The following is a 13,605-nucleotide window of genomic DNA, read 5'->3' as shown; positions in this document are numbered from 1 at the left end:
AGCCATTCTTGTATAGATAAAGCTATAGTCTAAATACACTACGCAGACAAAGGGCAGGCAGGATATAGATAAAGCAATTTTGCTGGTTCTTCACAGTCTTCTCATACAAGTCAAATAGGCAATGTAATTAAGGAATAAGCAAACAATATGTTGGATTTTTGTACTTCCTTTAAAACTTATCTTTAACCTGTGTGGGTTAAAGTCCAAAATATTTTTTATTTATCTATGACTCAGAAAACAGGAAAGTGATTCAAAAAACAAAAACAAAATGTATGGGTCTAAACTTAACAACTTAAATAAGCAATGAGTCCATCTAATAGTATGAAGAACTATTCAAAAATATTTTGTGGAAACCATTTATAACACCAGGGTGACATTCCCTCTCTTTTTGACAAAAATGATTCCAAACTTCTGGTTCAAAATCTTTTCCTGTTTTTGCCAAAAGAAGTGCCTTCCTCTCCTAGCAACAGAACACAACTTTTGAAAAGTAGTTTAATGAAAAAGTCAGAAGATATGTTTGTTTGCTCCCATTATTTTGGAGGCTATAATTAATTCATAGTTTCAAATTTAAATTAATTTTAAGAAGAGATACAACAGAAAATGTAACTAAGGCAGCTATGTCAAGTGAGCCACTGACAGGGAGCCACAACATGCTGATGTCTTTAATACAAAATGAACTACCATGACTTAGTATCAAATCACAATAACATCATCACATGCATTGAATGCCCACATTGATAAAGAAAGTCTTTTGGTACATTGCTTAAAAACCTTGTATTACTCAGATGCTAGCTTATCAACTGTCTCCCTTAGTATACGCTACATTTAGAGATTGATAAAAAATACTGGCTTCTTGTACCTCACCTTCGAAGCCTTAATATAACATATACTGTTAGTCCTCATTTGCTACCTCTTACAAGCTTTTTATGCAAGTCAACAGTGTGATTTTTAGTGTTAAGTTTTTAGTTCTCAACAAATCCTCACATTTGTTATTTTGGGGAAATAAATTCTCAGTTTAGGGGTAAAAATGTGTATTGCTGTGAAATGTCACCTAACTCAAGTACATCAAAAGCTATTTCCAACAAAGTTTTGGTCTTCCAATTTTGCGTAAAAGAACAGTCAAGGTTATATAGTGCAGCTATACAATAATATGAGCATCTGTGATTAAGCACAAATGCCAAACACAAGGATCTATGAAAACAGAAAGTCAAGGCCAGCTCTTGTGCATTTATTTACACTCTAATCTAGAAGAACCCCCCCTCCCCCCCAAAAAAGAAAGAGCACACAGCTGCCATCCCAAAAACAGACCTCCCATCTGCCACCCACGATTTGCATGTCACCTTCTCCAGGCTCATTTGTACTTCATTAACTGCCATTGACTTAACAAGATTTATGCAAATGACACCATAGGAGCTCGCTAACTCCCACTGCAATCAAGTGATTATGTATGTACAATTCTCCACTGCAATGAAAAATTAATACATGACAAGCCCACTCACCGCTGAGCTGAGCTTCTTGCTTTTATTTTCCTTGTTGTGATTTTTTATTTGAATATGTCCCACTGACAGAGGTTTAGCAGGTCCACAAAAACAAACAAAGTAAACCTCCCAAAAATGCTCCAACAAGAGAAGCTTTATAGAAAACAAGTAAATCTAAAAAACCTAAGCGTCTTGACTAATATAGCTCTTATAAAATTCACTTGTGCACTGTTAAGAAATTAGGATTAATTTTCTCAGAACAAACATTTTTCAACAAAGAAAATAGGTCTGGTTTTTCCTTTTCCAATCTGCATTTGACATTTATCCTAATCTTATAATAGCAGTGCTAGCAGAAACAATAGTTAAGGTTTTCTAAATGTTCCTTCCTTTAGCTCCAGTTTCTTAATTGTCCATAACTAATCAAAACATTTCAGTTTTGGGGCTAAAATTTAACTTGAATAAAAATGGTTTTCATTGACTGCTAAATGGGCAAAAATACTGCCACATATCTAGAACTGCAGAAAGAAGTGGTTATAGTATTAAAAAAATAGCAAGTCTAATTGAAAATTGCATTATAAGGTATGCACAGACACAAAAGGGAGTGTTATACTTGTGTGCACACAATTTTTTTCATAACTTTAAAGGGATTAATTGTGCACTCTTCACATTTTTACTTCAATTTCTTATTATTGGGAAAATGATGCAATTCACAGTCATCCTAGCCTGTTGACATCAATACAATATGGAATTATTTGGGGGAGGGGGAGAGTTAATGCTAGCAAATAAAGTTTAAACCTATCTTTTCATCTTTAAACTAATATTTAATCTCCCTACCTTAAAAAAAAAAATCTTCCTGAAATTTCATATTCCGTTTCTCACATCCTAGAGAGAATTTTGGAAAAATATGTTCAAGAGTTTTATAAGCTTATTGGAAGTTTGCTACTAGTGTTTCTTGTATAAGTAGTTGAGCTTTTATTTTATAACAACTTCTATATGACTTGAATAAAAAATCCCTGTATTTGTGTTACTGCCTTATTTTGGAAATTTTTTAGTATTTTTGGAAAGATAAGGAAAACACTAATGACGATAGGAAACAAAGTACACTGGCCCCTTTCAATCAGGTTGTTTACCCTGAGAGGGGAAAACAAAGAACAAAAACCGATGGAACTAGAATAGTATCAAAGACTGTACAGGTCTGCCTGTGAACATATTAAGAGTCAGAAAAGAGGAGACAGTTTCTTAAATCACAGTTCCAAGATCTGGCCAAAAATTATACTTGTTTTTTTTCAAGGCCACATTACCACTGACTCTTTATCTATAGATGGCACTTCCTTACCTCTAGCTGCTTGCTGTTTGTTCATCTCTCACAAACACCAAGCCAAAACAAAGATCCATCTGAGATTTGTATTTTAAGCCCCACAGTTATACTACAATTTTAACTCAAGCCTTTCTATTAATGGTTAGAGGGGTGACTCCTGTTTTGCTACCTGACTCCAGTACATGTTTTTTTCATTTTTACTGTGAAAAGAAAACAGTCATTGCACTCATCAACTGCATCAGGGTGCAACCCAACCCATACCAAGGAAGATAACCAAGGACAAATTTACACTGCCAACTTGTTCTGCCAAGCAGTAGCACCCTCAAATCTAACATGCTGCCTATGTGGTAGCAATGTAGCCACTGGTAACCACTTTCACATAACCTCACAGGTGGGCTAATTTGCTCAGTCACTCAGCAATGTTAATCTGTCCAGCTACACCACCAAGTAACTGTTCCTACCCTGCTTCCAGGCCAGGAGTTGGCCATCGAGCATGTTTAAGGGTGGTGCTGCCTGGCATGTTAAGTTTGTGGTGTAGATGTTCCCTATGAGATACAAGACATGACTTAACTGAGCCCAGCATGTACCCAATCTTGTCTGATATACCCCTAAATGGGATGTGAGAGTGTTCAGGGTTCTTCTTTTGGCCATTCACAGTTGTTTTCTAGACTGCAAAGGTCATAGAGAAGGGTGGGGGGGGGAGCGAGAAGGGGAGACTGCAAACATTCACTGCCCTGTTCCTGATTTCAGATATGGATCTGAACATTAAGGGTAACCAACAGAGCTGTAGCCAGGCAGGCCATGTGCAGTAAATCCCATATATATTATTATGTAACAACATTTATTATGTTTTTTTAAAGAAGATCCTTGTATGACATAATATAATGTAATAACAATAAAGAAGAGCACAGCCTCTCAAGCGCAGTATTATTACGCCCCAATTCATGTCAAAGTAGAAAAGAAGATTGCAAGTTTCCCAATCTCCTGCCTGGATTAATACAAAATGCCATATACAAGAAGAGGTACTTGAATGTTCCCAAATAAAATGCTGCTCTTGTTTTAAAATGCATAAACAATATTTATTAATATGAGCCCCATTTCAAATCAAAAACAATATTTTTTTAAAACACTACCCCAAATTAATATAAATTCCAGAGTTTTTAAGAAAACGTAAGATTAAAGACAAAACTTCTATTTTTCCAGCATTCTCAGGGAATCCTGAGCCAGTAGACATCTTGTTTAATTTTTCTTGCCTTTAATGTGGCAAACCTGTCAATTACAGAATTGTAGTTTAGCAAATCTGCTGTGTCTTACTCAACTGACAGGATTGCTATGTCAGATAACCTTTCTTATGCCAACAAAACCTTAGGTAGTTTTAAACTAATTTTAATTTACTAAAGCTGTTCTTGACAGTAGCAATACTTACGTGCAACATCAAAAAAAAAATCAACAAAATAATTTTGATATTAGGATGAGGCTACATTGGGCTACTGCAGAGGCCTCAGCCTCCTCTGCTTTAAGAGGCTACCAAGCTGATTGTTCTGCCTGCTGGTCACTGGAAGAGCCAAGGATTTAGAGAGTGACTCCTTCGAACCATTTTGTTTCTCACCTGTTTCTTGATACCATGGAAGGGCTGAGCTCAGGGGCAACCCAGTAAGCTAAGTGGGGTCCAAATCACAAACACCTATTTCTTAATGCACTGAACTTTGTAAAATAAAGTTACCAGCTAACTAAAACTTTAAAAAACTATCAGGAATCTCTCTCAGGAAACAGGTGTCTGCAACATGCATCAAACACTGCTGATATTTTGTTCTGCTCAGGTGAAAAGAACCTTTTTTTTTCCATAGAAAAAGCCAAATGGTGGCCCTAAATGTCAGGCAGAGTGGCTCCTAGTCACAGAAGATGGTTCAAACTGTCAACCCCCAGGTTAGAGGGCCCATGGCCCCCTCCTAAAGTGCTCCTGAGAAGTCGCTTTTGGGGTTGAGGCCTGTCTGTGGGGTGATCATGCACTCCAGCTGGCTAGATAGCTTCATCCTGCAAGCCTGTTCCATCAGAGAAGCAGGAGAGGTTCTTGGAGGAAGAAATGGAGGTGGTGCCTGGAACTGGTGGTGTCTCAGCCCGGCCACCAGACTGCTCTACAACCACCACCAGTCAATGTTGCATCCTTGGACCTACCACCCTCTGACCTCCATGCCAGGGCACCTCAAACTCCCCTAGACTCTGGCTGGCAGGGCTCCCTTGGCATGGGCTGTGTCCAGGGGGCCTAGTCATTCTCTCGCTAGCTAAGGACAGAAGTTACACATAAACCAGATTAAGTGATCAGAAACCGGATTAAACCTGTAACAGAACAGCAGTTCAGTTCACATAAACCAGTTCCAAAATGGCTAAAACTGGTTTGAGATAAACCTGTATCAGAGTATCAGACTTCAGTGATTTGGGTCAAACCAGTTTATGAAACTTCTGTCCCAGATCCCTTCCTGGTTCAAGTTAAATCACAGTCCCACAGCATCCCAGCATGCTTTCCAGCCTTGGGATCATCTGTGCTGTCTGCTCCAGCAGAGAAGGGGTGGGGGGGGGTGAGAAACGTATTTCCCCCACCAAGCAAACCATGGCTGAGGTCTGGGGGAAGAGGGTTAAACCCCTCTTCCTCAGAGTACAGAGCTGCCCTGCCCTGCTAAATTTACAGATGGCTGCGACAGTGGACTACAAATCCCAGAGGTACCTGGAAGCAGGAAGAGGAAGTGTTGAGCAACTCACAGATTCCTTCTGCTGTGATTGTGGACTGCAAATCCCAGAGACCTCAGGGGCAGCAGGAAGAGGAAGCAAACAGCCCATGCTAGCTATGTGCCAGAGAACTATGCTCTAGCACCCCAGGCTTCTGGTCTGAGTCACTGCAGGTATATGGCTGCAAAAAGTAAATGTCTGTTCACTTTGTAGTCAGTTTAATCTCTGCAGTTTAAACTAACCTGCAAAGACTGAATCGATTCACCCATGGGCCTTTTGACTGTCTGCACTTACCCCCATGCCCAGAGCTACCAGAGGCATGTGAGGCTCATTCACCCTCACTTTCCTATACAGGTGGCAGAGAGACCTAGCACATCCCACCCAGCTAAACCAGGCTGGGTCCGGCAGCCTGAGCCTTCCCTTGTGAGCTGAGCTTGCCATGCCTGATCCCAGTGGGCAGAATGAGAGAGGTTGAAGTTTCTAGGGTAGAAGAGAATGGGGGTGGGAGATGGTTAGCTACTCCCCAAGATTGGGGCAAGTAAGACCCTCTGGGCAAAGAAGGGTCAGGTAGGCATGAAAGCAGCTCCTGAGGGAGGGCTGAGGTTGTGGAAGTAGTCTTGGTTCAGTCGTCTTCACTGCCTCCGTATCTATTCAGACAAATCCTTCTTCTGTTCACTCCCCCCAAGGTATACTCCCACTTGAATGGGACTCAGAAGACTGACCAGAGCAAGACTTTGCTCCTGTGGGCCTCACAGCCAGCCAGATGTATACTGTATTCCTTATTAAAAGTCTGGGAAATCTACAAACAAAAGGCTTAAGCCAGGTCTCCACTCACTACAAAGCTGTGGTGTACCAGTGGCAGGAGCACAAGAATGTACCATCCGTGACAAATAGCTGTTCAAGCAAAAAACAATAGCATAAATATAGCTATCCCACTAAAACCACGCTTTGGGTTTTATAGACTGTGGTAAAGGAGGAAAAGAGGGAAGCATAGGCTGGGATAAGCGATATTAGGAAACACATATTTTTGCCAGATTAAGCTGTTTCCACACTAGGATTGATTTAATTACTATAGTACGTGTGTGTGTGTAGATAGATAGTTAAATGTGAAAAATACTCCACTTCTAGCAATCACGTGGCCTTAGAGAATTTCAGTTAACGCACACAAGAGATTTTGTAGAGAAATGCCTATATATTTTAGAAGATCAGAATGTTTGAACACAAATACCTAAGGAATACTATCTGTTCCTCACATGATCCAGCATACCCCTCCCCAACCTACAACAACCATCTGCCTTGAATGTAGCTCTTTAAAACCAGAACTATAACCAACTCATTTGTCAACTACAGGATCAAATGCTAATCTTCCAATTTGTTATTCTGATTTTTGCATATATTTCTGTGGATTTTATGTAACAACACAATTCAAGCAAGGCAACAGTGGGCACAACAGCATCCAGGGCTGTTGGTGTATCACCTGGTCCCTTTGACTATTTCAGCACTTACATTTTTAATGAAGCATAAAACTAAATAGTTTGGGAGAAGCAGGTTAGAGTTGGACTTCATCTCAACAGTTTCAAGCATATGTCTAGCTTCTGCTTGTTTGCAAGGACTTTCTAATACATGACCACTTTTATGAAACTGCTAGTCAGTTATAAGCTTAGACTCCTGAAGGAAAAGGTATGTTATATCTTGTACTGAAAGCACGGTCTTACCAGTGAGTCGATAAAATATTCCAATAACGAGTGCAGCATAAGAAACAATACAGAACAGGAATAAAGTATCGACAAAGGATATGAAAAAAGCCTAACCATTACATGTTTTTAAAGAAGTCCAAAAGGTATTATGAAAGATACTGTATGTATGTTTGAACCTGGAAAAAGCATTCACAACAGTAGGTTAAAGAAAGGTCCTGCAGTCACAAGACTTTTAACAAAGCAAGATACAATGTAAGTCAGTAACCTCAAGCATGAGGCAGCATGGCAAGGTCATTTTTGGACTAATGGGAGGATGAATACAGGAAAACATGAGGACACGATAAAAGTAAAAAGAAGCTCTAAATACTACTGTGATATAAGATAATTCAGGACAAGTCAAGAATATCTTCTCCCCACGCTTCATTTAAATGAGGTCTATTAACATTAAGCTGTTTTCGTTTTAACCAATGCATTCTAAAAAGTACAGAAATAACAGAACATGCAACCAAAGTTCTTAGATAAAAAAGTCCCCTTTAACATCTCTACATCTGCCTCATTCACAAGAGTAAAACTTGAAAGTGTACTCAAAATACATTTTTAAACAAATGTATTTAAAATATTAACTAGATTTTAATAAACCAGATTCAACTTAATGTACCTTTTTAACAGTTACTGAAAGATTCTTATTTTGTACATACTTTTAAATATTTAATTATTACTGTATAAAAACTAAGTGGACTCAGAAGCTGTTTGCATTGTACTAAGAAAATTAAGTAAGACTAGGTAATGTACAACAGACAAATAAATAAAGGAGATTAAGATAAAAAATGGCAGTCCATTAACAATCTCTGTAAAACTAAGAAAAGGAATAGAGTTGACTCGTAACTAAGTTTTCTTAAAATAAAATTGAAAAAGCAATAAGGATCTATAAGGATATAGCGTACTATACTGCTTTGATAAACAAAAACTTTCTGGAGACCAAAGCAGTAGAGCCACGGTACCTCCCCAGTTCCCTCCTCAGCACTCTATAGAGTACCAAAAAAAGACTAGGCCCACTACTGCTTAAGCTTCTCCCACACCAATACTCATTAGTTGAAACCTCAGTCTGCCCAGGGTCAATGCCATTAGCATAGATAAGTGAGCTGCTTCTGTACATTTGTTTGATGAAGTGCCCTCATTTGGCTAACATAGCATTTTTTTCTACTGCTTCCTATTTCACGTAATTTGCTAATTTGTGATGACTCTCCTGATCTCTGGTGCAGATTACTGTCAAAAATGGAGAACCTCCTCTCCCCCCACGTATGAAGCCCTCTACAAATCCCCTCTCCTACTCAAATTTGCAGAGCTAAATTCACCAATGAGTACTCTGGCACAGCAGTGCCACCATACCTTACCTCTCTCCTGCTTCACTGGTGTGAATAGGAGAAATTTTTGACTGATGACCTGCTAGATTATTTGAGAGTTGCTTGTACTTACACGTGTATTTACTATAATTGGGGCTAATGGAAGATACCCAAGGATTAAAAAGTGACACTGTTTAATGGGAGAGAAATCATTCACCCATCTTCAAATCATGAGCGGTCCCTCTAAAAAACCTGATGTCCCATTTGTTGTATATAGTAGAGATTTTATGACATCCATGAAAGACATGGTTTTCCTCCATATGTGCATTAAAATACTATATCAGAAGCCTGCAACCTTTCAACCAGCCCCCAATCTCTAGGACTAGGGACTAAGGACATATAAACTGGTTTATGTGATCAGGAACTGGTTTAAACCTGTAAGAGAACAGAACTTCAGTGCACATAAACCAGTTTCAACATGGCCAAAACTGGTTTAAGATAAACTTGGTGAATGTAGTATCAGACTTAAATGAGTTAGGTCGAACCGGTTTATGAAACTTCTGCCTCAAACCCCCTCTCAGTTCAACTTAACTTACAGTCCTCCAACATCCCAAGACGCTGTGCAGCCCTGGGCTTTGCTTTCTGCTCCAATGAGCATGGCTGGCCCCACCCCCAGCCATCAACAAAGACTTTTCCATCCCCAGCAGCCAGAAGTGGAGTGCATTCCCCTGCCTCACCCCCTCTTCATCTGGGAAATCGACCCAGCTCCCAGCTAGGGCTATGAAGTAAAGCCACTACTGCTGGCTTCCCCCTCCACTGGGCACAGGGTGGGCATTTTTCCACCCCCAGTCCAACCTCAGTTGGCCCACAGTCTGGGGCGGGGGCATGGCTGGGGAATCACCCAACACCCTGCTCAAGTGAGAGGGGTAAAGCCCCCACCGTGGGCTCCACCCCTGCCCCCACTGGGGCATCGTCGGGTGGGCCTGGAGCCCATGGGAGACCTGGTGCTCAGGCAGCAGAGGCCCCGATGCACTCCTTGAAAGGCCATCCTCTCCCAGTCACTGTTCTCCCTCAGCCATGCCAGGACCCACTGGGCTGTGGGCCGCACTCACTGGGGTGGCCCCTGCTGCAGGACAGTCTGGGGGAGCAGAGCTGCAGGCAGTGATGTGAACCCCCTCCCTCCTCCTGTGTCAGTGGGGCTGCTGCCCTGCACCACAGCTTGGTGGGTGGAACAGGCCCAGAGCCACAGAGGCAGCACCGGGCAGGACTGACAGGCAGGAGATGCTGGCTCTGGCCATGCAGGACTCGCAGCAGGTGGGGCAAACATAGAAGATGCAGGGAGGACTCGCATGACACCCACAGGGAGCTTGGGGTGGAGGCAGCGGGGCCCAGCTGCTGGGTGGGGACAAGGAACCAGGCTGCAGCTCTGTCTAGGAGGCACCAGGCAGCTGTGATGATTTGACCACATAGGCCAGCTCCAGCAAAGTGGCGGCACCATGGGCCGTGCTTACTGCACCGCTCCTGGGATTGCAGCAGGGGTCTGGAACGGGGGTGGAAGTAGGAGGGAGAGGAGACTGCCATTTTTCCACCCACTTCCTTCCCAGCCAGCCTGCCGGCTGGGGAGCAAATGTCACTGGGTGATCGGCTGGACTGCTGGCTGCAGGGAAGCCTGCAGTCCCCACCTGAGCTGGGAGCCAGGGCGATCACCTGGCCACACCCCTCCCTGGCCAGTAGGCCAACTGAGGAGGGAATGGGGGGGAAAATGGCTCCCATTATGGGCTTCCCATCCCCTGTGCCAGGCACAGCCTGGCTGAGGGTCCAAAGCCAGGCCAAGGAGGGCTATTTTCCCTCCACTTTCTCCTCAGCTGGCCTGCCGGCTGAGCAGGGGATATGGCCTGGTGATCGCTCCAGCTTTCAGATCAGGTTCAGGAGTAAAGCCACCACTGCAGGCTTCCCCATAGCTGGGAGCCAGGCTGATCATCTGGCCATGATCCCTGTTCAGCTGGCAGGCCAACTAAGGAGGGAATGAGGGGAAAAATGGCCCCACTGAGGTCTTCCCCATCCCTGTACCTGGCACAGCCCAGCTGGGGGTCCAGAGCTGGCGGGGAGGAGGGATTCCCCCCCACTCCCTCCTCAGCTGGCCCGCTGGCCAAGGAGTGGTTATGGCCAGGTGATTGGCCCAGCTCCTAGCTCCAGGTGTTGGGGAGAAGGAGAAATGTCCCACTGGGGGTTCCCTCTTCCCCCTACACCAGGTAGACCCCAGCTGGGGGTCCAGTGCCAGACAGAGGGGAGGGTTTCTCCCCACACCTCCTCCTCAGCCAGCCCAGATTCAGGAGGGGGCACGGCTGGGGTGACTGGCTCTTGGCACAGGCAGAGGGAGAAACCCCACTGGGGGCTTCCCTTCTTCCCCTTCCCCAGCACAGGGGAGACGTCAGCTGAGGATCCAGTGGGGGGGGTTCCCCCCACAGCTCCTCCTCAGCTGACTGAAGGCTAAAGAAGGGGCATGTCTGGGGAAATCATGCATTTCTGGGCTCTCTCCACTGGCCGGCAGGCTGGGAGGAGTGTTACTGTGCCCCCTGGCTCCTATGTATGTTTACCTTCTTATCAGTTCAATCGAAGCAGCTTACAAAAACCTGCAAAGATTAAATCACTTCAGCCTTAGGCTTTTTGACTGTCTGTACTTAACCTAGAAGGAATAATATAAGCAATCCTGATTAAACTTGCAAAGGCATATTCTTCAATGTTCTCTGTTTCTGCTATTTGCATTAACAGCAGTCACATTTTGCAACTTACTTCTACTGTTAAATTCTTATTTTACCTAGAAAAAGAGTCCTGATTCTATTTAACCAACCTGGTACCATGGACAAATTTGGGGGAAAAATTTGGTTTAACTTCACCCCTCCTCATGGCCCCCTGACTTCCTTCTATCCACACCCTGCTCCCACACCTGCAGTGTGAAATGCACAAAACTTGTGGTTTAGAATCACTGTGTTAATTAGCAATGTGCATGATTAAAATCATTTAATAGAGATGTGTAGTGATCATAGCACAAAATTTTGCTCTCTGATAATGCGAAAATAACATTTAAGCTCCTTTTTCGAAAGAAAATGCCATATAACTAATATTAAAAAACAAAACCAGAAAACCCAGCCTTTCTAGCAGCATAATGCAAGGATGAGAAAGGAACAAGGGGCCAAGATCGAACTGGCTTATGGACAGTGGAATCAGAAGAAAAGAATGCAGCTGTTGTGTGGGAAGGGAAGAATCTTTTCTCTCAACTTGATACTTTTTTTCTAACCAACTGAAGAGAACTTGCACAAAAATAACAACTTGCAACCAGTATTTAAACTGTTTGTAAGCCACCTCACACAAACACTTAAAATGCTTTGCTTTTGCAATTGCATGTTTTCAGATTAAATTACATTGAAAAAGTCAGTGATTACAGACAGATACTGCTTATCCATTTCCAAAATTGGCTTTCCCTTACAAAACAGTATTCAGAATGATAATTTAGCATTTGGTGCTGGGCTAATGAAAGTGTGTGCAGGCTAGTAAAACAGGCCAAAGCAAATCCTTGAATTTGAGTCCTGTTGTATAATGAGGAAGTTTAATTAAGGCCACACATTACAGCTGTAAATGTTCTCTTATATAATAAGGTCTAAATGAAACTGAACCTAATCAAAGTTACAATTCCTTCATTAGCAAATTACAAACAAGAGCGCACAGCTGACACACCGGCTATGATTATCACAACTAATTGCCTCGTTGTTACAAACCAGCCTGAAACAGTGTTCAGATGTCCGTCTGCAATAGCAAATTAGGGCCACATCAGGCTATTTCTGCGATCACAAGGGGCTCTTGTACAGCGATCTGATTTACCCCTGTCGACTGGCAGCAAACGGCCCAATCAAAGCACCCTCTACAAAGGCAAGCTTTGAAGCCAGCACAGCCTAGAAACGCGCTCCATATGCAGGCCGGCAGTCTGCACTTCATTAGGCCTGTTGTCACATTTTCCCTCTTCTTATTCTAATGATCCTATTTTAATACACATAGGAACCTCTCCTAATTGATGTCAAGTGAGTGACTTCCACATTCATCACCAGAGCACATCAAACAAATCTTGGCGCATAGGACCAGCATCAGTGTTTAAGACCAGAGGTGTGTCTCCAACTACAGGAAAGCAAAAAAAATGCAGCATACCTGTTTAATTGGGATTGCACGGCCGCTTCCAATGCTATCTGTTCTGCTCTCCAGGACTTTCTTCTCTTTGTCTGGGTCGCTCCCTTTCCGAGACTGTAGAGCAAAAGAAAAGTTCACACTCTTAAGCACAGTGTTTCACACAGATGGAATGCTCTTTTAAAAAAAAATTATATAAAAAAAAATACTAATTTAAGATACAGTAAGAGATCTCAAAAATCTAAGCATACACAACTGTCCCAACAACCAAAGTGTCTTTCTAAAATGTGCCTCACCCATTTGCATTAAAAAAAAATTTGGGATTTATTTTGAAGGACAGATATTTCAACTACTGAAGACAAGACAAAAACCATATTATATATAAAGCCCAAACAGTAGAACACATATCTGAAGCCCCCTGTAACAGCTAAAAAGAATAAAAAGATTTCTAGCTTCCTATGTAGAAAATCTAATATATAAATCTATATATTTAATTAATGTCTGGATGGATTTAAAAACACTGTTAACTATTCAGCTGGGCAATTTTATGATGCACTCTTGCTGATATCAAGTTGCATATAATTTTTTTATTGCTTTTAGATGGTTAGAGATTACGAACTTTAAAGTGAAGCTAGTAACTGATGTGGGAAAAATCTAAGTTGTACAGGCAAAGTTTAAAAGCATGACGAATAATCCATTAAAGAATAGGCAAAAAATGGTAATATACAGGGAGAGATTTAAGAGTCTAAATTGCTTTATCACTATGTTCTATAAATATTAGTAGCACCAAATGAAAAACTGTTCCAGGGGCTAGGGTTTGCAGTGTTTACTTCATGGCCATACAAAATTAAACACTAATTTAAGAAGTA

At 42.1% G+C, this 13,605-nt stretch overlaps 1 protein-coding gene across 5 annotated transcripts in view; it reads right to left on the bottom strand.

Annotated features, from left to right (window-relative positions):
* AGAP1 (ArfGAP with GTPase domain, ankyrin repeat and PH domain 1) overlaps window positions 1-13,605 on the bottom strand; it is a 589,050-nt gene that overhangs the window by 274,974 nt on the left and 300,471 nt on the right. For all 5 annotated transcript variants that reach the window (XM_019492038.2, XM_014594255.3, XM_059727176.1 and 2 more), the window contains one exon: window positions 12,761-12,853. In XM_019492038.2, the coding sequence (XP_019347583.1) occupies window positions 12,761-12,853 (93 nt within the window). The remainder of the gene's footprint in view (window positions 1-12,760; window positions 12,854-13,605) is intronic.

The sequence above is a fragment of the Alligator mississippiensis genome, chromosome 4 (genome assembly GCF_030867095.1).
Source record: "Alligator mississippiensis isolate rAllMis1 chromosome 4, rAllMis1, whole genome shotgun sequence".
Classification (NCBI taxonomy): Eukaryota; Metazoa; Chordata; order Crocodylia; family Alligatoridae; genus Alligator; species Alligator mississippiensis.
Note: the sequence above shows the minus strand (reverse complement) of the source record. Positions and strands in the feature narration are given on the sequence as shown.